Here is a 25,937-nt window from a genome sequence, read left to right on the forward strand (position 1 = left end):
TGACTTATTTAATGTTCCTCTTAATTGTTGTATAAATATAAATACTATACAGAACCTTATGATACAATATATTCTAATATATATTCTCAGTAAAGTAAGCATTTCCGCTGTACTTAGCCCCTAAATGGGTAAGTTTGAATCGTAAGTCTCACTTAGGGAGTACCAACATATTTTGCATATATTGGGAAACAATAAATTTTGCAGTAAGAGCTCCATTGTGGGGGTGTCACTCGATTTGGGTGAATGTGGGCCCACGTCCGACAGAAGCTGACCTTCGACACGGCTGGGGAAAAGGAGGAAATCCTAAGACAAAGGACCCAAAATCGCCAGACTGTGACAGCTGCGGGGCTCGGATAACTTAAATGGGTTAAAAGGATATGTTCCTGGCTCGGGCTTCCCCCGTTCTTCCCACTCCCATTTCCCATTTCAATATAGAAAACAGAAAGGAAAAGCTTATTAAACGCATGAGTTGTCGAAATTGAATTTTCTCTGACCGAGAAGAGAACTATGTGAAATCAGAATTGAGCACCTCCCCTGCCACTGTCACCAATCGAGATACAGAGGGATTTGTGGGAATAACTTCAAATGTCGACTGGCAAAACAATTTACAATTATAATGATAATCAATTTTACTTTTCGCTTTCCTCCCGTTTGCAATGCAAATTGTTTCCTTCATCAGGCAAAAGTAATGCCCAAGTATTTTAATGCTCGAGCGCAGGAGAAAAGTAAAACAACATTAGTGACTTGGCAGCAAAAAACTTTATCCTCGCCTAGCTTTCGCTTTTCTACGGATGCAAGAACAATTTTTTCATTAAAAAGCAGCAAACTTTCGGCACAAACAATTTTAATAAACATTCACAAAAATTTAATTATATGCATGGGCATTCTCAGATGATCGGCCAAAATAGAGCCATCCAGCGGGGCGCCCAAGTAAACATGGCCAGATGGAAAGTCGAAGATAACCCACACAGGAAAAGCCAAGAAACAGAACCTTTAACCCGGCTGCTAAGCCGAAATTTAATATTGGAAGGCAATGAGCCAGCGCGCAATAAAAGCCAGGCCCCCAATGGGATTGGGTTCGGAATTGCGGAGTGCCAATGGCTGAGTGGGGGCCAGGAGTGGGGGCTACGGACGGAACTTTAGGGGCCGTCGGCCCCTCATGTGCTGCATTCAAATTGGGACTTCTCCCCGATTTCTTGTCTATTTCAGTGCCTCTTTGGTAGCAGCCAATAAAGTATGGTGGTAGTAAGATACTACCAATGCACTGGAAGATACACTTGGGTAAATGAAAGTTAGTCCAATGCGGTTATGTGTCTGTTTTTCTTATTAACTATAACTTGGTTGTACATTTACCCTCTATAAGTAATATATGCTTTACTTCTCACTATCTTTCTCTCAGTGTAGCACTAGCCCGTGAGTCGATCGACAGGAACCTGGGGGCTGCGGGATGGGAAAACGATGGAGTCGTTGGCGGTAAGCGTTCTGTTCAGTTCTGGGCTTTGTTACATAATAGGTGAAGTTTTATTGTCGAAAGCTATTAAACTTTTCCCATCAAAAGTGTACGATGTTGCCACACGGAAAAGGTGTAGAGCATTAAAGTTGTGCCAGTCGGGAAGGTGGAAAAGCGGTCCGAGAATCGGAGGAGCAGACCCTAGGGAGTTTGGGAAGTAGCTCTGATGGTAATGATGATTTTGCGGTCCATGATGGCAAGCAGTGCACACACTATTTGATTATAGTTAATTGATTATATATTTCTCCCCAAGCCTATCGAATTCTGAATGTCTATTTTAGTACATAACAACATAAGGGCAACATAAGAAGGAAAAGGAAACATTAAACTTGAAAGTTCCATTGATTTGTATTAAATTTGCGGCCTCATCGGATGACAATAATATGTTGGCCACATTCTAACCCAAGGGACTGAAAAACAATTGACTCTCTGCGTTGTTGCCGATTGTTGGCGCTCCACTCCATCTTCGATTTGTGTTCTTCCTGCCCTGCAGTCGGGGCACGCATTGCGCATAAAATAGCTGCCACAGAGGGATTGCGAGGGGGCTCACTGGGGCTTGTGGCCCCCAGAAGTTCCACTTCATTTGGGCCATTCGCTTCGTGTGCGGTTGATGTCTACATTTTCAGCATGTTGGTTAAGCACTCCGGCAAGTTGCTTGTTTTTCCGGTTTTCCGGTTCCACCGCTTCCGCCAATATTTTTTGCGCCCGCTGAAATTGAAAAAGTTTATGAGCAATTTTAAAAGTGAGTTTCCGACTTAACCGGACGGACGACCCGTCCTTCCGAGATGGGGTTAATTCGGATTTTGTGTCGAATGGTGCTAATGAATTGGCTCGTTTGCACTTGTGGTTGCGCTGCTGACCTCCGTCCTCTGGCCACGCCCACCAGCACTTGAAATGCAATTAATCAGTGCACGATGATGGCAAAAAGTTGTGGCCAAAACCGATAGCAGGGGCACACCGCAAAGAAACCTCAAAGCCGAAAACATTTGCGAGTCCATGCATACATATCGTTGGAAATTCGGGTGGATATCAGGCTGTTAGAAGGCAGTTACTTTGTCTTAAGTGAAATCACCTTCAAGCAACAGCAGACAATTGCGCTCTATAATAAAGTTTTCTTTTTTTTAGGATCTAATTGATAGCGCAAATAGATATTCCCAATTATCTATTATAATTACCCAATAAGATATTATACATTTTTGATTATCGATATGGGTCGGCCTTAATTGCCCTCCAATGCCAGCTATTAAGGCTGGTGAGAGTTATGTGTCCTAATTGCAGCTTGTACATGTGTTGTGTTGCACCCTAATTCCCGTTGTAAACATGCACCCATACCAGTGTACTTTATGGCGCACATCCACGCACACCAGCGCACGTTCGGAGAGCAAGAAATAATGTTGATGCAATAACATGCAACTTTGACACCATCACAAGTGCAAAGGCCACCGAAAGGACTCTGTGCTCGTGCGTGTGCGAGTGTGTATGTGTGCGGTGTGTGTGTGTGAGCGAGTTACATGCTCTTAACGTTGATTTGTGCATCGACCGTAGGATCTGATGCCAGTTCAGAGGCACTTGCAAGTCCTGCTTACCCCACTTCAGTTCACAGGACTTCACAGGACTCCAACCCACTCCTCTCCATTCCACTTCGGCTTACTTCAGCTGAGCACGGCTAAGTTTCATTTGCAATTTTCATCTGCAGCTGTTGCAAAGTGCACGGCACACAAGCCCAAAACACAGAAATATCATTCCGGGAAACTGGGAAACTCGGAAAATGGAATTGGAAGAGCAAGCTCAATTCGTAATTGAAATGCCGGGTATCTCTCACTCTTACCCAAAATTTGATACTTATGAGGGCTGACTGAATAAATTCATTTATAAATTACAACATTTCATCGTATCAATAATCATGTTGCAATATATGCTTATGTGAAAAGTTTTAGAGAAAACCTTTAAAAAATATATAGAAAAGGTAATATATATAATTTTTGCAAGACATACCACAGCTGTCGGTTGCCTTTCCGAGCGATTTTTCCATCTCCCTGCCCGGAAAATGCAATTAGATTTAATAAATAAATATGATTTGCCGACTAGACGCGAGATACGCCACAGTAAAACCCGAGAGGTACGGCCATTAAAATTGTCGGAGCCAAGAAGTGGAAACGGAATTATTACAACGGGCTATTAAATTATTTTTAATTGGCCGCCCGCAAGCAAAGCTCAGCGGAAATTGAATCAAATGTTGAGAGCCACTCTCACTCACTACCAAGGTCAGAGTTCGTAATTACTCGATATATTTTCGCCTGTCTACGTCTTTATGGGACATTAGCTACAGGAACCCGGGGTCAAAGGGATGCCGGTCGGGGGGGTCGAATGAAACCACAACCTGAAACTTCGTGTTCCAGATGCCCAGCCAGTTGAACTGAGCGATGGGGCTAGTAATTATGACAACCGCAGTCATCGCAGGCATTCAGAGGACCACCAATGAAGCGGTCCTAATGGGTAATTAATTGGTGTGTTGACAGTTCAAAAACCACAAGAATTCCCCATGCAGGGGTTATTGGGTGCAGACACATTTATTTGAACATTGACGTCTTCTGTGTAACTCAATTAAAGCTGAGCTCCCTTGGATCCACCAATTCAAAAAGGAGTTATTTTCAAAAATTGCATCATCTATTTAAAAATATATAATCGCAGACAACGTGTCAAATGACCCATGGGCGACCGCACTAAAACTAATATATTAATCTTGCAAGGTTCCAAGTCATGAACTTATTTTATCGTCTGCAGTTCCATCCCATAAATCATAATCAACGGAACTTTGGCACCTGAATAAAGTGCTGAAACAGTGCGCGTGGAAATGAGAAGCAATAAAAATGATATTGCCTGTCGGGAAAAGCCAAGGACGAGCAGTGAAATCAATTAAATGCATTTTCCGAAGTCTCATCTCATTCTGTCTTCCGCTTCCGCCCAACCACTCCTCTTGTCATTTCGTCCATTTTCTGGCTTTGCTCGTTTACCTAAGCTTTAAGTTGTTATATTTATGGCGTCTATAATTGCAGCAATTTGTGCGATGCGCCAGGTAGGCACAACCCCACTCACCACTTCCAATGCCACCCACCTGGACGTGCTCGTATTTGAGATGGAACTTATATACAACGTGCTACACATGACCCCACAGACATGCTGGGATGCACTGAAAAAAAGTGTGGAAAGGATCATACACATAGAGATATCGTTCATTAGGGTTGATTAACGATTAAATCCCATAAATTGTTAATGGTTCATATAAGAATGTGTCTTAAAGTATATAAATTGCAATTTCCAACCTTTCGCTCATTTTGAAAATATGTTCGCAGTGTGGAAATTGCTTTTCTTCATCCATTTTTTGTCGTCTCCGTTGCAGGCAAAATGTCAGCATCGTTCAGGACCTGATGCCCTACCCTCTCTCTCTTTCACTGTGGCCCCTACCCGTCTCTTTCTTTCTGCGGTCCGGGCTGCTGCTTGATTGCACTTTTAATTAACTTTTTTGCGAGCTTCCCAGCTTGGGATCCTTGGGATCCTTCGGATCCCGCTCCTGTTTCAGCTGCTGCCAATTGTCGGCACTTTGTGCTTTATACTTTCGCCTCGTCATTAACAAAAAGCAAACAAGTCGTGCACGGGGCCCATAAATAATGGCAATCTCGACCGCCCACCGCCCATCGGAAAATTATTTGTAGACAGTTTAAGCCATATCCCGCTCTCTCGGCCTGCAAAGCCATAATTCCGCCCGCCGGCCAATATGTTAATTCAATTCACCGCATTGTAATCAGCGGCAGCGAAACTGCGAGTGCCGCAAATGTTTACGGATTCCCTCAGCTCACCGGATTTCCACATATTTTCCCCGGCAGGTGAGTATTGGCAGTGCAGGCACGCGTAATGTTATGATTGGAAAATGAAAATCATTTACGTGAGCAACCAATTCGCAGCTCATATAAAGCAAATCTAGCGGCAGTTGCATTACCCACAGCAATTCGGGCCATCGATCGGTTTGCCTGCTTATCATGTGGGCAAATTAATGCGCCCAACGTGATGAGCATGGCGATAGATTCCACATCGTAGCTATTGACCCGGGGCGGAAAAGTGGTCAAAACGGCTGCCAAAACGAGGTAATCGAGGATTGATGGAAGGGTGTCCGATAAATAAGGATAAACTCAATTTTATTGTGCATCCGTTAGCCCATTTAGATAACCTAAGCTCAACAACAACATTTAGTTCAAAAGGTGAACAATTACTATTTCTCGATAATATTGGATCAATATATAAATCATATAATAAGGAGAAAAATATATAATATGTACATTTGCTTGCTTTTGATGCTCATTTTGAAACGCACCAAAAATTAAAAACATTTAACTCGTGCTCCTATAAGTCGTAATTATTGCTTTACGATCTGATAAGCGATTTATTTCAATCGTTTATTTGGCCAAATAAAACAAATCACTCAAATGAATTTATAATCATTCATATATTTCGACTGTAATTTTGACTTCCGCACAAAAACTCAGTACTGAGTTGGTAGCCAAAAATGGAAGATGAGCGCCATGGGAATTAACCTGATTTTGGCCATTTCGATGTTTTATTCAATCATGGAAGTGCGTAAAATATCAAAATAAATTTTAATAAAATATGTAATCTTCACATTTATTCAAGACAAATTCCCGCTTTGAATTTACGAACTTAAACTGCACTGATTTTGACCTGCGAGTTGGGGAGTTCGAGTACTGCAACTTAAAGTCGATAAATCGGAGCTACAAATATGTTTCCGGAAAGTATAAGTTACATCAAATTCCGTTGCCAAACATGAAGGTAATTCAATTAGTAAACAGGCTGATTGAATTTCATGATAATGAATAATGATAATTCAATTGCATAAAGATAAATTTCATAATGTGGAAACGACTCAACGGATACAGGCCTTTTCTCTACAACATAACAGTAGATGCATGCAAATTCATTGAGAATCCAAAATCAAACCCGGTCTTCAAATATATATTCGAATCATTTTCCGCGTATTCCAATGTGAACCACTCGTGTCCCTTCTCGGTAAGTGAAGTGAAATTATTATATATGAAATTATTAATTATTAACCATGCTTAGAGCGACTTAATTGTGGAAAGGCTGCCCATTGGCTTTATGAATCACCGAGTAACTGAAATTCTTCCCATCCCCGAGGGCAATTACCTGGTTGAGTTTCACTTCAGTCACCGAAAATCTATTTTTGCAGGCACTCGAGTCTATTTTACTATTTCATAAAAGTGTCAAATGTGTACAGAATTATAACTTGTCGAATGTTTTAAGTGAAAGCTGAGAACTTGAACAAATTCGTTGGTTTTGTAGTTACGATCTATTTATAAATAAGATTTGAAATCATTGCGAGTTTAGTGTAGCATTCAGTTTGAATTGTTGCTACTGTTATCAATAACATAATATGCCAGCGTAAGTAAATCCCCTTGGTTACTTTTCAATTAACATGATTTTTATGGACTTGCATTAACCCTCAATAAAGTTAAACACAAAATTGGCCCCAAACAAAGAGGCTAAGACCGCGGCTGGGGGAGAATTGTATAAATGAAAACTAAATATTTACTTTGGGCCCTTGTTATTGCTGCCAACTGACAGCAGGAAAACAAAGAAAATTGAGAAAAGGTTTTCCCGGCGCTTATCTATGAGCGCTGAGCGCCCAAATAAGTAAGTCAATAAATCAATTCAATAAAATTTCTGCTGCCTTTTTATATCTGAAGTTTTTGGCTCCGGTTCTTTTTTGGCAAATCCCAAGCAAACAAATGTGAGCGCAAAAAACGTACGGCCTGGCAAATGTTTGGCACTCAGTAGGGAAAACAATGACGTGGGGCAGCGGGCAGAGGGGCCCGGGAAAGGGTCAAAGGTTAAGAGGGAACGAAGGCTTGGACCAGAAAGATACATAAGCACTGATAGCTGAAAAGTTTATCAATTTGTAAAACGACAGCCGCAGACATAAGGAGTTTTCCCCGGAAAAGTGTGGGCGCAGTTTTCCCGAGCAGAGCCGTTCGTTTTGAAGAAAAGAAAAGAGCTTTTCGTCGGGGTTTCTGAATCTGCTGAGCTTTCCTCACGGACATTTGCCCCAATTTATTTGCTTTGAAATCAATGCAAATAATTAATTTAAATTAACTGCTGGCCCGGAGGAAGCTGCTTCCTTCTGCCAGCCACTGAATAGCCCACAAATCGGCCATCATTCACACATAACCCCATGCCTGTGGTCACATAACTCAAATGAATTGTTTATACAGCGCCAGAAGCTAAACAAAAAACAGCAACAATTGCGATTGCCGAAAAAGTTGAAACAATGAATGAAATGTTTGCGTTGCGTGTCAATATTATCTTTTTATTTCACTGCCGTTTTGTTTATGCGCAAAAAGAGAGGAAGCGCCGTTCGGCTTTCTGCGTGCGAGCATAAAAAACATTGTTTTAAAAATACTCGGCCAGTGCGGCTATTGCTATTTTGGCACTTCTATTTTGGCCATTTCCAACGCAGAAAATGTATATCAGCCCGAAGACTAAGTGACATGCCGACATGACGAAACGGGTGTTCAAAGTGTCAGGCGCGAAATCTGTTGAAATGCGAACAACTTGACTCAACTTGACTGGCAAATAATTCAGCAAATCCCCAGCGTTTGCTCTAGCCGAGGCGATCGGCTAGTCTATAGTTTAGATAATCTTGAGGTGAATCAATTGCGGGTGTCGGCCACTTAATCTCGGCCAGCTGACCGCAGTTGCCTCGCCTCCTAATTGCGCCTAAAATGCGCTGCCAACGAAATTTTTGGGCTATTTTAATAGCCGCAGATCGGAAACACACGGTTTTGGTGTAAAGGGAAGAGCAGCTCGATTGACTTACTAAATTGTATATATTTAAGACCCGAATTGATATTTAATTTGCAACCAACTATTACGCACTCTGTGCTTAAATAATAAAGTAGAGTATTATTATTATATTAAAGAGTATTATATTATTAAATACCAATTTAAATGCAATCACAAACGTGTGTTTTGATAATCTAAAACATATTAGTGATTGAAAATAAATAGTCACACCTATTGAGCTCTTCTATTCCTCGGCGGCACTTTCGAAAGTTAAATACCCCGTATTGCCATTGGATACCCCCAGAAGGATGGGGGGCTGGACTGGGCTCTGTCGGCGCTTTTGCCAAAATTTCGCGATGGGAATGCAATGCTCTCACCGGTCCGCCCACCGCACCCCTCCACGCCCCTTTCGAGCACTTACAGCCCCTCGAATCCAATCCCACCCACTGGTTAGCACCGGAAAGTATTTCTTTCTAGTCTGCGGCGGTCGTGTGACTCGCTTTTGTCTCTCTGCGACTTGCGAATTCGCGGGGGCGTCCAAGTAAAATCGTCTCCGCTCTTTGCCAAATCGAAAATCCAAGTGCCATCGATGCGCATTTGGCTGGCAGCGGGTGCATTGGCATGGCAATGGATTCCGATTCGGAGATTCCGATTCCGAGTGCGCGAAATCGGGCGACCCATCCTTCCCAGCATATATTATGGAACTGGCTGTCGAGCGATGTAGCGCTTCCCCAGCCAAATCGTACATATCAATTGACCATCGCGACAAACAACATTGACGGGGCAAAACACACATATTGTTTGTGGCTGTGTTTTTTATGTGGGCATCCACACAGATAGTTGCTCAAATATTGCCACGCTTCGCATAAAAGTTGCATGAAATCGGTTTCACCAGCGCAGCATTCAAATGAAAAGAAGAACTGCGAATGCGCTACCATAAAAATCAACTATTGCAAGTAATTACCAAAAAAAAGCGGTATTTATTTCATATATAATATATCTAGATACAAGTTTTTGATATCTTATTTTTCTTTAATTTTTTATTTTAAATATAAATCAAATATAAATTTTATCCAAACCGAAACACCCCCTTTTAATTGTAGATCGCATATATTTTTGCACGAGGCGCGCACAAAGTCAAGACTATAATTATAGCGACACCCACCTATTGGCGCCCAATTTCTGGCAAACACACACAATAGCACACACACACACGGACGCACGACGCACGCACACACAATCAATATCACGGTCAAGTTGAAAATCATTGAGAGCGGATGTGGACATGGAATGGGGCATGGAGGTGGAAATGGGCATGGGGATGGGGTGGACATATCACAGATGTGTAAATGTCTGTGAAGGTCGAGCAGTCAGTCGCCCGTCCAGTCGACGATCGCAGAAGGGCAGTGATACGAAGATGAGGCCAGAGTGCGTGTGTGACATTAACCCAATAAAATAAACAAATAGATGGAACCCTACGAGAGCGGGGTGTATCTTATTTATATTTTCATTTTCGGCGGAGAGTGGGAGTCAAGGGCGTGAGATCGGCCGATCTCAGCCGATCTTCTTCGGGCTTTCAAATTGGGTCTTCTGAATGCCAAACGATGCCAGCGAATTTCGCTCAGTTTCGAGGAAAATCGCGTCGCGCCAACTTGGGAAATGCGTTGCGTCGTGTCCCGTGGAAATCATCGCGACTAAGGCCCCGACAATCCCCAAAGGATTAGCCCGAAAATAATAACAATAATCGCAAGCGGCAAACGGCAAACGGCGAACTGCAAACAAAGTGTGACCAAAGTGATATATGTGTGGCCTGTCTGGCCGTCGATTCGCAAATCCATTGCTATTTTCGTAGTCGCTCGCTTTGTGGGCAATTAGCACAAAGTGTCGAGCAATTTTCCGTCTCAATTGAAGTGCTGCTTACCCTTTGCCAAAAGCATCCGTTAAACAATGTGATGACTTAATGAAAAGTTAATACGTCTCTGAATAATTGCAGCAAATTGAAATATTAATTGTTCAACATTTGTTTCGTGTGCGCCGCGGGCCAAAGTTGTCTCTATCTCACTATATTGGCATTGCCTGGCTAAAAATACAAGAAAGTCCACAGCTATACAAATTATAACAACAAGTTTTATTTATTGCCTAAATATATTTGTGTGTTTTGTGTGCTGCTGTGTTGTTGTCTCGTCGTCCATAAAGACGCTAGGCAAAGGCGTATAATTATCTAAATTCCTGTGTTAGTAACACTTTCAGCACCAGCAAACAGTCAAGCCATTAAAAAATATATATCGAGCATCGCGAAAATCAGCACCAACAGAACGCAGAAAAATTAATAAAAAAATAAATACAAATTTAAAAAAAGCAGGGGCCGAATAAATAATCAAGCATCATGTCGGCGGCCTCCACGCGAAGTTCGGTGACGAGGAAATCATCGCTATCAAAAAGTTCTAGTTCAGACAAATCGGCAAAGTCCTCGACGAATTCCTCGAAATCCCCGACAGCCGCCAGTGGAAACAAACAGAAAATGCAGTACACAAAAACCAGGGAGCGCATGGTCGATGGTAAAGATCTCTACTCTCTATGGGCACTACGGAGCCCAATCAAGCATTATCCCAAGCACGAGTCCCTCCTGCGATTGTATCTTTAATGACATGCGATCATGCTTCAATGGCATTCCGATGTGCTGACCGCCGTCATTAATGTCAAAACTGAGGGTTTCACAAATTATTTCCTTTGAACATTTCGGCCAGCGGAGGCAAGCGTTTCCAAAAGTGTATTTCGAGAATTGGGAAGTCATGCTTGTAATTTTCAAAACAATAGCATGGCTGCACCTTCTCGAGGAGCAGTACATCTATCGTTAAGTTTTCGTGTTTAAAAACCAATAAATGGGTTTTTCAAATGGAAATAAACAAAGAAAAGAAAACATTTTACAGCTCATGTAAATTTAGCTTATTTCAAAAAATTATAATGATGGAAGTTTTGATTTATTTTACAGACCATACTAAATGCGTTATGGGCAACATGTATATATAAATAATTTACTGTTTTTTAATAACCCATATATTCCGATGCAACTGCCATAAAAGTGCTTTAATTAATCAATTATTCAGCATCGTAACTTTAAACCCTTAAATGAAAATGCGGTGCTCGCTTTTGTTCTTTGGTTTATTGGGTCCATAAAAATTAATTTAATTATCTTCGAGCACCCATAACAAGCAACAACTGCAGCACATTGGCATTTTATTGGCCATTGCGTCAAAATTCGAGACATTTACCCAAATTATGACAATTAAAAATGGCGTTCGCCCTGGCGTTTCGATGTGTGTGTGTCCGATTACGTTTGTTTGTTTTGTGTGTGCCAATCAATTTTCGACTTTTATATTCACTCAGTCAAATTTTGTAATTAGCGTACGAATCTCATGTGGCTGCATCTGGCGGAATTTCGGTTTTCTTTATAGCCGGGCCAAGAAAAGCGGCCAAACCGAATGAATATTGGCGCTAAGTTGCAGCACCTCGTTAACCCACATCGCCGTCGGACAGCAATGTTTATTATAATTCTATCAATGCAGGCCTACACCGAAAGAATTCAGGGGAACTGTAACAATTCTGGGAACACAATTTTCAAAGAGATGTGCCATTCACGTCATATCAGATATAAGATGCAAGATATAATTAACAATTGAATCAGGCGCCTGTTCTAGAAATGGGTTATAACAATCACGGGATGCTCTTTACTTAATAATTTGATTAATTTCTTGTTTACTACCCCAGATGTTCCACTGCCGCCCACCCACAAGCTGACCATGTCGGAGGTATACGACGATCCGAAGACCGGAAAGCCCAACTTCGACGCCCTGCGCCAGCACTTTCTGCTGGAGGGGCGGATCGAGGAGGCGGTGGCCCTGAGGATCATCACCGAAGGAGCCGCCCTGCTGCGCGAGGAGAAGAACATGATCGACGTGGAGGCACCCATTACCGTGTGCGGGGACATTCACGGGCAGTTCTTCGATCTCGTAAAGCTCTTCGAGGTGGGCGGCCCGCCGGCCACCACCAGGTACCTTTTCCTAGGCGACTACGTGGACAGGGGATACTTCAGTATTGAGGTGGGTCAACAGAGCAACATTTATTTTTTTCCTAAGCTATTCACTGAGTTTTCCACCTAATTTCAGTGCGTTCTGTACCTGTGGTCCCTGAAAATAACCTACCCCACCACACTTTCCCTGCTGCGAGGAAATCACGAGTGCAGGCACCTCACAGAGTACTTCACCTTCAAACAGGAATGTAAGTTGGACTTAATGCCAGATCAGGCCAGTTATGAGAAAGTTGATTAGTTTCCTGTTGATTTACATAAACTACAAAATGAGCAAACCTGGCTGCTTCAGCCACTTCACGATTGTTGTTGCAGGAACTTAATGCGCTTTTAAGTGCGAGTATGAATGCAATAAATCTCCTTGCTTCGCTAATTCATTAATATTACTCTGTTGAAGGCATCATCAAGTATTCGGAAAGTATTTACGACGCCTGCATGGAGGCGTTCGACTGCCTGCCCCTCGCCGCGCTCCTGAACCAGCAGTTCCTCTGTATTCACGGCGGTCTGTCGCCCGAGATTTTCACACTCGACGACATCAAGACGGTAATAAAGCAGCGCTGAAATGTTTACAATATAATGCATCTGTGCGGATTTTCCCAGCTGAATCGCTTCAGGGAGCCGCCGGCCTATGGGCCCATGTGCGACCTGCTCTGGTCCGATCCTCTGGAGGACTTTGGCAACGAGAAGACCAACGAGTTCTTCTCGCACAACTCGGTGCGCGGGTGCTCCTACTTCTTCAGCTACTCGGCCTGCTGTGAGTTCCTGCAGAAGAACAACCTGCTGTCGATAGTCAGGGCCCACGAGGCCCAGGATGCGGGGTAGGATCGCAAGTACCAAGTAATATCGACGATCATGTATCGAACTCCTTCCGCTTCAGGTATCGCATGTATCGGAAGAACCAGGTTACGGGCTTCCCCTCGCTGATCACCATTTTCTCCGCCCCCAATTATCTGGATGTTTACAACAACAAGGTATGAGATAGTTCCACCTCCATCCATCTGCTCGCCCTATCTCTTTCTGGGTTGTTTATTTATCTTGCTGTTGTTGTTCCCGCCTTTGCTATTTTTAAATAACGAAATCTTTTTTGGCTGCATTGCGAGCTGGTGCGAGTTCAAATCGCGCTGCGTTCGTAATACCCACTCTTCCCTCTCTTTCTCCGGCACTCGCCCCGTCTCTTTCTCCGCTCGCGCTGATTTTGTCAACCATCGAACCCATTTGACAAAAGGCAGCTGTGCTCAAGTACGAGAACAACGTGATGAACATCCGCCAGTTCAACTGCTCGCCACATCCCTACTGGCTGCCCAACTTCATGGACGTCTTCACATGGTCGCTGCCCTTCGTGGGCGAAAAGGTGGGTTCCCATCCAACTGGGTGGGTTTATCTATACATATATTTTGAGTTCATTGATGGAACTAGGCCATAATACTCGAACTAGCCTTTCAGTGATTTCAATTTCCAATTTACCATGCCATTCAAAGGTAACCGAGATGCTGGTCAACATCCTGAACATTTGCTCAGACGATGAGCTGGTGGCCGGACCCGATGACGAGCTCGAGGAAGGTAAGTTTGGGGATCCGCAGAGCGTCCCTGTCCGTACTAGACTGTGTGTAAATGTCGCAGTGCTTTGGATGTTGTGGGCCAATACGGATACACGTGAATTACAAACTAATCTTCTATTAAAAATATTTTCCGAAACCAAATACCGAAATACGACAACTGCAATCTACTACCAACACCCATAATAATTTCTGTACCAACACCACCAACTTTCCACTCAAAACACGTCCAAAACACGACCAAAAGAGCTCCGCAAGAAAATTGTGCTCGTGCCGGCGAACGCGAGCACTAATAACAATAACAATAATACGCCCAGTAAGCCAGGTAAGCCAGGTATTAAGCGCAGGCCCAAAGTGAAGCCAAACAGTACCGCCAATGCAAATGCCACTGCCACTCCCACTGCCAAAAATAAAAATGCCTGAGCCAACAAAAAACCGCCTGAGCGAAGATAGAAAAGCTTAGTTATTGCCTTGCGCCCTGCTTTGATCGGCTTTTCAGCGAGTTTTCCAGCTGATTACCATTACATTTACCCCGTGACCCCGCGAGATTCCGTCTAATCGAGCCCTCAATTCGCAGCTTCCATGTCGGCGCTGCGCAAAGAGATAATTCGGAATAAGATTCGGGCCATTGGCAAGATGTCGCGCGTCTTCTCCATCCTCAGGTGCATAATGCCCCCGATAATCCCCTGGATTCAGCTAAATAATTCAATATTCCCACTTCCCGCAGGGAGGAATCCGAGAGCGTGCTCCAGCTGAAGGGTCTGACGCCCACGGGCGCCCTGCCAGTGGGCGCCTTGTCCGGCGGAAGGGATTCCCTCAAGGAGGGTAAGTCAAATACATAGGTATTCCCAGGATCAAATTGAAGTAATGTGTGTGTTGAATTGCAACTTGTTGATTTTACATATGCCTACAAATTAATCAGGATATAGTTCCGTACACCTTGATCACAGCCCTCCTTATGTCATAGGCCATCCAATTTGTTTCGTATAGGTAACCGCCTTCAGGAACGGGAAGGACATTTGTCACCTGGTGATAAACGAAGTGTATGGGTAGTTTTTCGATCAAGAGGTCGTGCTGTATAGGAAACCAGAAACATAAGCACAGATCGGAGTCAGTTAAGGATATACGCACATCATAGGGACAGTTGTGATTCATGTTGGTGAAGGGCCTAATGAAATCATATAGGTAACTGGCTATCCGGTTGGACTTTGTGTTGTTCAGGAACCTGCAAGCATCCACTGTCATATTAACCATGAAAGGTCTGTAGCCATTATATCCATTAAATCGCTCGAGGATCACTCCGTTGATCTGGGAACAGTGATTGTGGAAGCGAAAATGTTGTTAACCAAATTATCGAAATACCTTCACTTTTGTAATTGGCGTTTTAAATAATTTTTCTTTGATCGACACATACTTGTAGCTTCGATTAACCGACTTTTTATCCAAATAATTGCAAATGATATTAGTGAACTCGAACTTCGATATCTGGGGAAGATTCTGAATTGATTCGTATTGTACCTAATGTTTAAATAACTCTTACCTCGACTACTGAAATTGAAAGAGCCAAAAGCACCACAAAACCACATTGATTTATACCCATCTTTCGAAATCGACTAACCAGTGTAAGTAGTTTACAGAACCCTATTAATATTCTATTGAATCAGCAACGTAAATCAATTTCCAAAACAATTAATAGCTCCACCAAGCCAGAAAATCACAATGAACCCACATAATGAGTTTGGTATAGTTTTGTTTACTAAAAATAGTTTTTAGTGTCTACCATTTACACATGCCAACAAAGTTTACCAGTTTGGTGATAGCTAACCGATCAGGAGAGGGTGCCATATACTTTCACCACGGCTCGGTCGATGTCGTAGGCAATCCAGTGGGTTTCCAGTTGGTAGTCTCCTTCGGGAAAGGGCAAGACCTTTGTTGCTTGATGGTTCACAAAGCCAACTTCCAGTTTCTCCACAATCAAATCGTGCTAGAATCGGTCAATTCGAGTAAGCCAACCCAAAGTGCTAGGACGTACTCACATCGAAGGGACACGTGTGGTTCATGTTGGAGTACGGCTTCAGGAATTCAAAGAAGTACAAGGCTGCCGGATTTGACTTTGTATTCTTCAGGAACCTGCAGGCATCCACTGTGATATTGAACATGAATGGCTTATAGCCGTTGTAGCGCTTGAAAAGAATGGCTCGGACCTAATCAAATCGGGGATCAAACACAATATTCGTGGCCAATGTTACTATCTTGCGTACCTTGACCTTCCTGATCGGCGTTTTGAATAGTTTGACTTTGAGCGATAGATACTTATAGCTCCGGTTGAAAGATTTCAGATGGCAATATTCAAAGTCGTCGAAGGACTTATCCAAAGACTTGCATTCGAAGTTGGTGAACTCAAACTTGGAGGATATCTTAAAGTGTGGTTTAACATATAAAAATGTGTATATTTGTGTCTTTTCAAATAATAACCTTTACTGCAGAAAACAGGAGAGTCAATAGCAATATGAAGCCGATGTGCCTAGAACACATCTTTCTAAATTGACTAACCAACCTAAACAGATTCGATTGGAGCTAAAAGGCAGACTGGTCAAAATCCATTACAATTCGATTTGCAGAGAGTTTTAATCTAGATGTTTGCTTAAATATTATTTAATTATTTGCCTATCACGGCTAATTAACCAGTCCTGATCGCAGACTAGCCTTCGTTTCTATACTAGATTCGTTGAAAAGTATGTCACTAGCAGAAGGAATATAAAGAATATAAGTTCTTGATCAGGATCCGTCTGTCCCACCGTATGAACGTTCACGTCCATTCTGGCGCCTAAAAAACCGTACAGTATTAAAATTATTCTTTCCCCAATTTCTACCGATATTCCTTAAATATAGTTCGACTATAGCGTTCTCTCTTGTCTTCAATTAATAACTAAGTAATAAACCCCCCATGTTAAGTTTAATTGAAACTTTTTGCCAAGACACTGCCCCGCCGATTATTAATTGAGCTGTTTCCCATCCCCTCCCGACTCTATGAACCCTCAGCTCTGCAAGGACTGACCGCATCCTCGCACATCCACTCCTTTGCGGAGGCCAAGGGCCTGGATGCGGTCAACGAACGGATGCCGCCGCGTCGTCCTCTTTTGATGAGTGCCAGCAGCAGCAGCATCAGCACGGTCACAAGGAGCAGCAGCAGCAGCAGCAACAACAACAACAACAGCAGCAACACCAGCAGCACCACGACGACAAAGGACATCAGCAACACCAGCAGTAATGACACCGCAACCGTAACCAAAACGAGCAGGACGACTGTGAAATCGGCCACCACCAGTAATGTGCGGGCAGGATTCACCGCCAAGAAGTTCTCATAGGGGGTGAAGCACTTGCCTGCTCAACACTGACTTCTATCATTTTCGTTTCGACCTTCTGTTACCCATTTAAGTTTACACCTTGTTAGGGTAAGGTCAGACGTGGCCATAAATTAACGCTCGTCACAAAGTTCTGATAACTTCGCATATGAGATAGATAAACATGAAACTAGGACACTAGTTTGCGCCAATTTATTTCAGTGTCTGACCTTAGCTGTAGTTAAAATTTTATACAACAACTTTCTCTAATGCTAGTCATAAACCAACAAATTGCAGCCTGCGATTGCTCAGCTTTCGATTGCAGGTGCATACTTATAGAATCTCTCCGCAAAAACTCCCGGGCGATATTAGCAAAAATTTATACGTGACATGAAAAACAGTTTAATAAAAGGTGGCTACAAATAGCTAAACAAATGAGTGCTTGATTTTATCTTGTTTATCTAGTTTTTGAGAAAGAAATACCTTAAAAACTTGAACATATTTTAAAGCAGAGACTATGTTTTACCTTGGCTTTAACGGATAAGTATGGGTTAGATGTAAAAATTGCTATTCCGCTCTGTACCAAGCTATGTACTTTAGTTGCACTTCAACTTCACATCGCTTGAGCTCTCTAGTCAAGCGTAAAAATCAGCACGATGTAATAATAATTAACTAAATGCAAACAGAGGGGAATGAACGGGTCCAAAAAGCACGTCACTTGCAGTGGAAGTTTCCCCATTCCCCATATTCTATTCCAATTTATCTGTTTGGCCATAAAGATAGCCCGGCGGAGCAGATTAAGATTTACAACGCTCTGTATGTCGACAATCTATCATCACCATCCCCAATGCTCTTCTATTACCACGTTTATGTTGTACGATTTCACTATTACTGGAAAGCGTTAAATCCACTGTTTATACGAAACAAAATGCACTCTTTTATTTGGTCTTAGCTAATAGGAATGCTTGATGGTGAGACAAATGTACTTTTTGATTGATAAACATTGATTAAAACTTGTAAGATGTTATGCCGAACCAGACTATCAGATACCTCTCACTCACCACACTCATTCATATGCAGTCAACAGTAAAACACTCAATTCAAATTCAAGCTAAGTTTGTCTAATTTGTATTTCTTATGCGGACTTGGCTTCCCAAGTTATACAGCAGTTTTGTCTGAATACGAAGTTAACTTTCATATTTTAGAGAATCGTGAAAAGTGCTTCGTATGAACACAGTTTAAAACAGTATCTTGGTAGCCCACTATGACATTAACTGTCAAGATTAATATTGACTTTGATCTCACCCCTGTCTTTTGTAAGCACTAGTAAATATCGCATAAAAATGATCACGTGCTTTTTTGAAAAACATTACGGCGATCTTGAGAGGTTAAGTACACAAAGTTTTAAAGGGACTGTCTTTACTTACAAAAAAAAGTGTCGTATGAAAACAAATGTTTCTGAAAAAGACAAAGAAAACATTTAACACAGAGTGAAGATGAACAGCGATATGCATTGCGGTTTAGTAACGCCCAATATGGTACCAATATATTTTTATATTTTAATAGGGCCAGTTATTTTTGTCTGGAAAGTCGAATGCGTCACTAGACTCAAGCGTGAATAGCACACGCATAGAAACTAGAACGTTAGACCGTGACAATATACCGCACTTCAAGCCGCTCTCCATTGTATTCCTCAGATCCAGTAATATAATAAGCCCAGCATATAAAAAGAACCGAATAAGTGGCATTGAGGTCCCCCTCCGAATGGGCGATAAACTCTCCTCGGAATGGCAGTCAAAAGTCAGACAAGTGCAAATAGCAAATATCGCGCATACGCAATGTGTGCCGCTGAGGGTACCCCTTGATTGTCCTTATCTGTTCCGAAGAAGACAAACAGCAGCCTCTGCAGACATCGGCCGAGATGAAGATAAAGATATAGATAAAGATAATGCCGACCAGCAGCCGCTTCACGTGCAAGATACGCCGTAAATCAGCACATCGACACGGGATCCGGCGGAGAATTCCGCGCCAGAATCCGGGCAAACAAATGATCGCGCCGAATGGGCTTATGGTGCGCGGGCCCTTAGTTCGTAAAAGCTTTGCACGTTTTTATGGATTAATCTCGGCGGAGCCGTAATTTTAATTGAGACAAACGTTTTGCAATTGCAAGCAGCTTAATAGCTTCGTTTTGGCCTATGGACTGCGGGATATCCTGTAGTTGGATATCATTGCCATTAGTAGATACTTTATACCCATTGTAATGGGTATTACACTTTTACTCTTTTATTTTTATGGATGTATTTATTTTATAGGCTTGCGAAGTGCTTTGCACGGTAAGAAACATATATATTATTGGTGCCTAACTACGAATACATGTGTTTCAGTTTTTTTTAAGGTATAGAACGTGTCTAAAAGCCGAAAATGTCGTAAGCTGGATATGGTCCACGAGAACCTGGTATAATTCCCGAAGCGCCACACGAAGCGATCCACACGCACACATGTGTGAGTGCGCGGACTTCGGGTCGAGCCGATCGTCTGGGTGGACAGTTAGTTCGCATATAACGGCGCTTGCTTGCCGACTTCGGTGTTAGTCGCAAGTTGAGAACCACTCGGCGCAGAATTAGAATTCCAGGCAGAGCCGAGAAGAATCGTTCCGATCCGTTCCACTCCGCACTTCGAATCAATTTCGATGGCCCGCTGAAGAATCTGCGCCTCAAGCCAAGCTGTGAACGAATCCGCATTTGAAAAGAAGTCGCAATAGTAGTCGCCCCCAATTGCTCGCGGGTTGTGCACATTAGAGAAATGCATTCCCTGGTGATACTCGGACTTCTGCTGGGTGGCCTGGTGGCCATCAGCTGGGCAGGAGTCACCACCCAGCCACCGCCGCTGATTCGCACCCTGAGTGCCGGAGGAGACATAGGACCGCAGTTCGACGTGGGGAAGCCCAAGGAACCCGAAGGTGAGACCCACATCCCGATCCCCACTGCAGCGCAGTTGCAAACGTGCGAAATGTGAGCTGGAGCACTACTGCGCTCAGAACGTGAAATAATTTAAATTACTTGAACTTGAATGGTTGTCCAGTTCAATTATGCAACGAGTGCTTAACTTGGGTCTATCAAGGTTGCAAATCTTAGGCACTAAATAGTCACTTGCGTTTACTTTCCAAACTGAGAGCTCATTGCTGGGAAATTAGCCACAAAGCAGAGTGTTCCACGTAATCCAGTGAAACAGAAAGGCATTACGAGTGGTGGTGACCTATTACGAAATAGGCGCTTAACTGTAACTGTTCGAGTTGCCAACAAAGTAGAGTTTAAAATTTTGTAGTCACCTAATTGCTTAGTTTCGCTATGAATGCAGTTAACAATCTTTATCGGCTTTCGAAAAACCACACAAGTAAATCAGCTAAGCAGCTGACAAAAACTGATTAATCATATACTTTTGATTTCATTGACAAGCCCAAATTAACAGTCGGCGAATGAAGCCTAATTGTAACCTGTCTCAGTGTCGAGGTCGTCGGCGGTGGGCGGTGGGTGGCGCTGGGTGGAATACCCCACCCCTTCCCCAAGCTACCTCAACTGAATATTAATTACGATCATCATCACCGCAAGTAAAGCAGTGAGTGGACGTCGCTCCAAATCGCAAAATGCAAATGTTATAAAGCCAAAAAGTAATTTTTAATCTCTGAAAATCCATTTTAAGCAGAGATATAGATATACCCGCTACTCGAGTAGTAATTTTGTATCTAATAGAAGACCATTTCAATATTCCATTACTATTAAAAAGTCTTATAAAGATTACCACCTAGACTTTATAACTATTTTACTACCGAAAGTCTCAGGAATACTGTATCTGCTACTAAAACAATTAAATGATCGTGTCGTATAAATTTAGACGGGCTAATAAAATAAAGATTAGAACAGGGAAAATGGAAATTCGAGTGCACACATTGACTAATTTCAACGTAAATAATGATAAGCGCATATAAATCAGCCGAGAAAATCGAATTCAGAAATTCTGGCTTACATTAAACAATGCAAAATAATATATATCGAGCAGGGCTTAAAGCGCATAAATCAAGAAAAGTCGTTTTCCACTCTAAGGGGGGGATCCACCTGCCACCGAATTGTGGAAAGCCTAGGCATTTTCTGCGACGTACGTTGCGAAAATAAATCCCATTAACTAGTCGAGTACTTAAAATACGATCCGGAACATGTTCAAGTGCCAACTGGATCTCACTGGAGATGGGCAATTAATACGTGACATGGCACCTAACTTACCTAGCGATTTCCGATCCGACTTAGTTTCAATATGTTTTCCATCTGTGAATCCAATTTCAGACGCGGAATTCTGGCACAAAGTGGGCCTCAGGCAGCTGGAGAAAACCATTAAGCACGCGCAGCGGCTGAAGGAGGACTCCTACCAGAAAAAGGCCCGGAACATCATCATCTTCATTGGAGACGGCATGGGAATATCCACGATCAGTGCTGGGCGCATCTACAAGGGGCAGTACCTGAAGCACGGTTACGGCGAGGAGGAAACCCTCATCTTCGACGATTTCCCAAACACTGGAATGGCCAAAGTAAGTTGATATCAGGGAGCTAGTTTAAATAGGAACATCAAATTAATGTTAATACAATCCTTTACAGACCTACAACGTGGACAAACAGGTTCCGGACTCGGCGGGCACTGCCACTGCGATCTTCTCGGGTTCGAAAACCCATTATGGAGCCATTGGAATGGACGCCACCCGCTCCAAGAAGAACGGCCAGCAAGGCAGGGTCCAGAGCGTCATGGAGTGGGCCCAGAAGGAGGGCAAGCGCACCGGCGTGGTCACCACAACCAGGATCACCCACGCCACGCCCGCCGCCACCTACGCCCACATCTACGACCGCGACTGGGAGTGCGACACGGAAGTGCCCGCGGAATCGGTGGGCTATCATGTCGATATTGCCCGTCAGTTGGTGGAGAATGCTCCGGGAAATCGGTTCAATGTGATCCTGGGCGGAGGAATGTCGCCCATGGGCATCCTGAATGCCTCCGAGGTGAAGACTACTATTTTCGAAGGACCCACGGAAACAATTTGCAGCCGAGGTGATAACAGAAACCTTCCTGCCGAGTGGTTGGCTCATCACGCCAACGACACAGTTCCTCCAGCATTGGTACACAACCGTAGGGATCTGCTCAATGTGAATGTCAAGAAGGTGGACCACTTGATGGGCCTGTTCCGAAACAATCACATTACCTACTCCATAGCCAGGGAGGCGGGAGAACCTTCCCTGCAGGAGATGACGGAGACGGCGTTGGGAATCTTGGAAAGGGGCGATGAGTCCAACGGCTATGTGCTCCTGGTGGAAGGAGGTCGCATTGACCAGGGTCACCACATGAACTACGCCCGCGCTGCTCTGCACGAGCTCTACGAATTCGATTTGGCAATCCAAGCGGCCGTGAACAACACGGATCCCGACGAAACGTTGATCCTGGTGACGGCAGACCATTCCCACGCGGTCACCTTTAATGGTTACGCGCTCCGTGGAGCTGATATCCTGGGGACAGCCAATTCGCACGAGAAAAACGATCCCATGTTCTATGAGACCATCTCGTATGCTAATGGTAAGCTAGACCTTTGCATTATCATAATTGTCTGGTAAAACGATCTTTAAATGTTTTCAGGTCCTGGCTATTGGGATCACTTGGCTAATGACTCCAGACCTCAGAACAGCTCCAACATGTGGATGCCCCTGAAGCATTTTACCGCTGAGGAGCGGGCTGCTCCCACTTATCGCCACTTGGCGACGGTTCCCAGAAAGGACGAAACCCACGGCGGCGAGGACGTGGCTGTCTTTGCATATGGACCTGGTTCCAGTTTGATTCGTGGAGTCTTCGAGCAGAACTACTTGGCCTATGTGATGAGCTACGCGGGCTGTCTGGGTCCCGCCAAGGACTTCGATGACTCTTGCGAGGATCACAAGGATGGGCAAAAGGAGAGGCCGCTGGACAAGCCCAATCCAAAGAGAAGTGGCGCCTCTGTTGTGGGAGCCTCCTTGATCCCCATTTTGACGGCCGCCACTGCGGCTATTTTGCGCGGTCACGGGCTGTAATTAATGTTGTTTAATTATATTAATTGTTATTAAAGATTATAGAAGTGCGGATTGAATGAGAGTGAGCGAGATGGAGGAGTGATCGTTGCAACTTAACAAATAGATACACTAAAAAATATGCAATGTTTTTTATTTTCGTCATGGTAAACTTGAATAGAAAATCCCGGCCATAAAAACTTCCATGGATTGATTCATTTAAGTTAGTTTACTATCGCTAGCAATGACACTTTTGCTTAAGTTTTGAGTGCATCCCCATCGATCGCTCAATCGTTTATACAAAACCCATAAGGGGCCTCAAAGAAAAGTCAACAAATCAGGACAAAAGGATCTGCCAGGATCCTAGGCCGCCTTGGCAGGAACGGTGGCCTTGGAGGTCGCTTTCGGCGACTCTGGTTCCGCATCCAGCTTCTGGACGCGATGTAAATCGATGCACTGTCGGAATTGGGCCACCTCCTCCATGCACTTCAGGGTCTCCCCGGGATGCGCGCGGTAGCAGGCAAGCAGCTGGGATTTCAGGTCCTGGCAGGGAGGCACTTTGTGCGACGAAGCGGTGCTGACGAATCGCTTGTGCACATTGTCTACAGCATTGGCGTACTCCTTCTCCAGGATGGTGTTGGTCTTCTTGAGGTTCTCCTCCAGCTTCGCCATGCGCTCCTTCCACAGCTCGTCGTTCTTGATCAGCTCCTGGTTCATCTGGCGCTGCACATCGGCCGCGCTGATGGTGTGTCCTCCTCCCTGGACGTAAATGGGCACTGCAGCGGGATAGGAGGATACTTTCGGAGCAGGAGAAGCAGCTGGCGATGATGCGGCTGGCTTGGCGGCAGTCTTCGACGTTGGCTTGGGCACTGGTTTCGATTCCTCCGAAGCAGCTGCATGCTCACGAGCTGAAGTGGACAGATATAAATCAATAGTTTAATGAAAAACACATACAAATAGGAATGGAAACTGGCTAATAGAGCCAAAGCTACACCCTTCGAAGTGCGGTTTTTTGTGAACAAGATATAGGAAACTCTATCCACAATTTGCAGCTGTGCTTTTTAGACGAGTTTCCACTGTGTTTGGCGTAAACATTTGCCCGTTTTGACAATTGTTGCATAACACCGGGCAGAGTGAAATGGGCACTTCCAGTTACTACTCCACAATGCCATTGGATTCCTTACCCTGCTGGGATATTCCCGCCTTCAGTCGCTTGACCACATCGTCGGATATATCAATAACGCCGGCAGGAGTTGGGTTTTCCATCGAAACGGAGCGGGGCTCGCGGGATTGAGACTGTCGGGCTCCCATCTTCGAAGTTCCTCTAGCTGCTGATCGTGGCGCAAAACCTGGAATATCGGCGATTGGTTAATGGGTTTCAAGTCTTCGCAAGCTCAGGCAACACTCCGATCTGTTTATTTCTGCGCTTTTATTACCCTTTTCGGTGAAAAACTACAGGGTCAACCCAACAAAAATAAGACGTGCTCAGAGTGACCTTAAAGCGCAAGCACGAAAATGCGCAAAACAGCTGACCGCTAGAGTAGCCAGACTGTTCGGCCAGGGCAGGTTGTTTTCACTTAGTGGCGTTGCCAGATTATCGAATATTCAAATCCTGCACTTAAGAAACCTTTCAAAAAAGTTGCATTTAGTTAGACAATTTACCCCAACATCTGGTTGACAAGACAATAAGCAAATCCGGTGAGTCGTGTTATTATTGTTTAAGCTTTTTAATGCCTCGTTCGTAATTGTTATTGTGAATGGTGTGGCTTATTAGTAGCTGCTTTTATTCTGTTCACACATACATATTCCATGTTCGGTTTAATTCGAAATACTTGCTAATTACATAAATGTGGCCTTATCGTGCACTTATCGATACATCCGTCGAATTCCGATCCAACGTACTTTTGAAATGTTTCATGAACCGCTTCGATTTCGATTTCGTTTGTGGTTATTTTGTATTCCATATCACTGGTGGTTTATTTTTAATGATTTTCTCTCGTATCGCACACGATACAGTCGAACTCGATCCACGTATAATTAGTTATTAGTTCAAAATTCTATTCTCAATATACATATACAGTTAATTATACAAAACTTTCGAAATTACTATGTTCTCAATTTGTTAGTTTCTCTATTTCGCTTATGCTGAATGGACTGCTCACACAAGATCATTTAGTTCCCCAGTTCTAGTGGCTCATAATCGCTATGAATCAGTTTGTCGGGCTTCGATTTCGTTTCTTCTATCAATAAAATGCTAATGGTTTAGGTTTAGTACTCTGTATGCTAGGAGGAAAATCACACATATATTTTAATTTTATCTTTTTTTAGGGTTCGGGTATTATTCTTATGTACACTCACTAGGTTGTCAATTCGGTTTGGGGAGGGGGATTGGGGCTTCTCCGCGATCGCGGATCCCCAAATCTGAATGCGCTATATGGTCGTGTTTACAAGGTTGGTCGTTTGCAAGGCGTGCGCTTCGAATGGAGTTGTGTT

At 43.6% G+C, this 25,937-nt stretch overlaps 7 protein-coding genes across 11 annotated transcripts in view; 3 read left to right on the forward strand and 4 right to left on the reverse strand.

Moving 5' to 3' along the window:
- LOC117142321 (5-hydroxytryptamine receptor 1) overlaps positions 1–21,728 on the reverse strand; it is an 82,528-nt gene extending 60,800 nt beyond the window's left edge. Inside the window, exon 1 of one of the 2 annotated variants that reach the window (XM_033306228.1) lies at positions 21,648–21,728. The gene's annotated coding sequence lies outside the window, so the exon portion shown is untranslated. The remainder of the gene's footprint in view (positions 1–21,647) is intronic. The other variant, XM_033306230.1, reaches the window with a different exon arrangement.
- Positions 6,079–6,799, forward strand: LOC117142327. The gene is made up of 4 exons (XM_033306238.1): positions 6,079–6,138; positions 6,197–6,352; positions 6,422–6,589; positions 6,644–6,799. Exons 1-4 carry the CDS (start codon positions 6,079–6,081, stop codon positions 6,797–6,799), a joined length of 540 nt encoding a protein of 179 aa, XP_033162129.1.
- Positions 10,770–17,795, forward strand: LOC117142318 (serine/threonine-protein phosphatase 2B catalytic subunit 1). 3 transcript variants are annotated; one of them, XM_033306224.1, is made up of 12 exons: positions 10,770–10,941; positions 12,152–12,483; positions 12,550–12,661; positions 12,868–13,013; positions 13,071–13,288; positions 13,348–13,441; positions 13,696–13,821; positions 13,949–14,030; positions 14,274–14,351; positions 14,604–14,688; positions 14,754–14,851; positions 17,069–17,795. In XM_033306224.1, the coding sequence occupies exons 1-12, from the start codon at positions 10,770–10,772 to the stop codon at positions 17,392–17,394; spliced, it is 1,869 nt and encodes a 622-aa protein (XP_033162115.1). In that variant the 3' UTR covers positions 17,395–17,795. The 3 variants fall into 3 exon arrangements, with proteins under 3 accessions (XP_033162115.1, XP_033162116.1, XP_033162117.1); XM_033306225.1 differs by lacking the exon at positions 14,274–14,351; XM_033306226.1 differs by lacking the exons at positions 13,949–14,030; positions 14,274–14,351; positions 14,604–14,688; positions 14,754–14,851; positions 17,069–17,795 and having other exon boundaries at positions 10,836–10,941; positions 13,700–13,814.
- Positions 14,732–15,626, reverse strand: LOC117142325. Its single transcript, XM_033306237.1, has 4 exons — positions 15,567–15,626; positions 15,389–15,511; positions 15,158–15,334; positions 14,732–15,100 (listed from the first exon to the last, which is right to left on the reverse strand). Exons 1-4 carry the CDS (start codon positions 15,624–15,626, stop codon positions 14,945–14,947), a joined length of 516 nt encoding a protein of 171 aa, XP_033162128.1. The 3' UTR covers positions 14,732–14,944.
- LOC117142323 lies at positions 15,456–17,069 on the reverse strand. Of its 2 annotated transcripts, XM_033306235.1 has the most exons (5): positions 16,502–17,069; positions 16,288–16,443; positions 16,063–16,230; positions 15,852–16,010; positions 15,495–15,511 (listed from the first exon to the last, which is right to left on the reverse strand). In XM_033306235.1, the coding sequence occupies exons 1-4, from the start codon at positions 16,559–16,561 to the stop codon at positions 15,855–15,857; spliced, it is 540 nt and encodes a 179-aa protein (XP_033162126.1). In that variant the 5' UTR covers positions 16,562–17,069; the 3' UTR covers positions 15,495–15,511; positions 15,852–15,854. The 2 variants fall into 2 exon arrangements, with proteins under 2 accessions (XP_033162125.1, XP_033162126.1); XM_033306234.1 differs by having other exon boundaries at positions 15,456–16,010.
- Positions 19,974–23,586, forward strand: LOC117142320 (alkaline phosphatase 4). Its single transcript, XM_033306227.1, has 4 exons — positions 19,974–20,329; positions 21,708–21,949; positions 22,017–22,980; positions 23,041–23,586. Exons 1-4 carry the CDS (start codon positions 20,173–20,175, stop codon positions 23,466–23,468), a joined length of 1,791 nt encoding a protein of 596 aa, XP_033162118.1. The 5' UTR covers positions 19,974–20,172; the 3' UTR covers positions 23,469–23,586.
- A 68-nt stretch (positions 23,587–23,654) lies between these two features.
- Positions 23,655–24,975, reverse strand: LOC117142322 (MICOS complex subunit MIC19). Its single transcript, XM_033306233.1, has 3 exons — positions 24,881–24,975; positions 24,629–24,793; positions 23,655–24,352 (listed from the first exon to the last, which is right to left on the reverse strand). Exons 2-3 carry the CDS (start codon positions 24,753–24,755, stop codon positions 23,808–23,810), a joined length of 672 nt encoding a protein of 223 aa, XP_033162124.1. The 5' UTR covers positions 24,756–24,793; positions 24,881–24,975; the 3' UTR covers positions 23,655–23,807.
- Positions 24,976–25,937: the final 962 nt, after the last annotated feature.

Source organism: Drosophila mauritiana, chromosome 3R (genome assembly GCF_004382145.1).
Source record: "Drosophila mauritiana strain mau12 chromosome 3R, ASM438214v1, whole genome shotgun sequence".
Taxonomy (NCBI): Eukaryota; Metazoa; Arthropoda; class Insecta; order Diptera; family Drosophilidae; genus Drosophila; species Drosophila mauritiana.

Bases quoted from the DNA above. Each gene is read 5' to 3' on its own strand.
- LOC117142327 (XM_033306238.1), top strand. From the start codon at position 6,079: ATGAGCGCCATGGGAATTAACCTGATTTTGGCCATTTCGATGTTTTAT. The intron at 6,139-6,196 runs GTGCGTAAAATA...CATTTATTCAAG, and splicing joins TGTTTTATTCAATCATGGAA to ACAAATTCCCGCTTTGAATT. The intron at 6,590-6,643 runs GTAAGTGAAGTG...AACCATGCTTAG, and splicing joins ACCACTCGTGTCCCTTCTCG to AGCGACTTAATTGTGGAAAG.
- LOC117142318 (XM_033306224.1), top strand. From the start codon at position 10,770: ATGTCGGCGGCCTCCACGCGAAGTTCGGTGACGAGGAAATCATCGCTA. The intron at 12,484-12,549 runs GTGGGTCAACAG...ACCTAATTTCAG, and splicing joins GGGGATACTTCAGTATTGAG to TGCGTTCTGTACCTGTGGTC. The intron at 13,014-13,070 runs GTAATAAAGCAG...GGATTTTCCCAG, and splicing joins CACTCGACGACATCAAGACG to CTGAATCGCTTCAGGGAGCC.
- LOC117142325 (XM_033306237.1), bottom strand. From the start codon at position 15,626: ATGGGTATAAATCAATGTGGTTTTGTGGTGCTTTTGGCTCTTTCAATT. The intron at 15,512-15,566 runs GTAAGAGTTATT...AATCTTCCCCAG, and splicing joins TTTCAATTTCAGTAGTCGAG to ATATCGAAGTTCGAGTTCAC. The intron at 15,335-15,388 runs GTATTTCGATAA...CACTGTTCCCAG, and splicing joins CGCCAATTACAAAAGTGAAG to ATCAACGGAGTGATCCTCGA.
- LOC117142323 (XM_033306234.1), bottom strand. From the start codon at position 16,561: ATGTGTTCTAGGCACATCGGCTTCATATTGCTATTGACTCTCCTGTTT. The intron at 16,444-16,501 runs GTTATTATTTGA...CCACACTTTAAG, and splicing joins TCCTGTTTTCTGCAGTAAAG to ATATCCTCCAAGTTTGAGTT. The intron at 16,011-16,062 runs GTGAGTACGTCC...GACCGATTCTAG, and splicing joins ACCACACGTGTCCCTTCGAT to CACGATTTGATTGTGGAGAA.
- LOC117142320 (XM_033306227.1), top strand. From the start codon at position 20,173: ATGCATTCCCTGGTGATACTCGGACTTCTGCTGGGTGGCCTGGTGGCC. The intron at 20,330-21,707 runs GTGAGACCCACA...ATCCAATTTCAG, and splicing joins GAAGCCCAAGGAACCCGAAG to ACGCGGAATTCTGGCACAAA. The intron at 21,950-22,016 runs GTAAGTTGATAT...AATCCTTTACAG, and splicing joins CAAACACTGGAATGGCCAAA to ACCTACAACGTGGACAAACA.
- LOC117142322 (XM_033306233.1), bottom strand. From the start codon at position 24,755: ATGGGAGCCCGACAGTCTCAATCCCGCGAGCCCCGCTCCGTTTCGATG. The intron at 24,353-24,628 runs GTAAGGAATCCA...TGTCCACTTCAG, and splicing joins GGCGGGAATATCCCAGCAGG to CTCGTGAGCATGCAGCTGCT.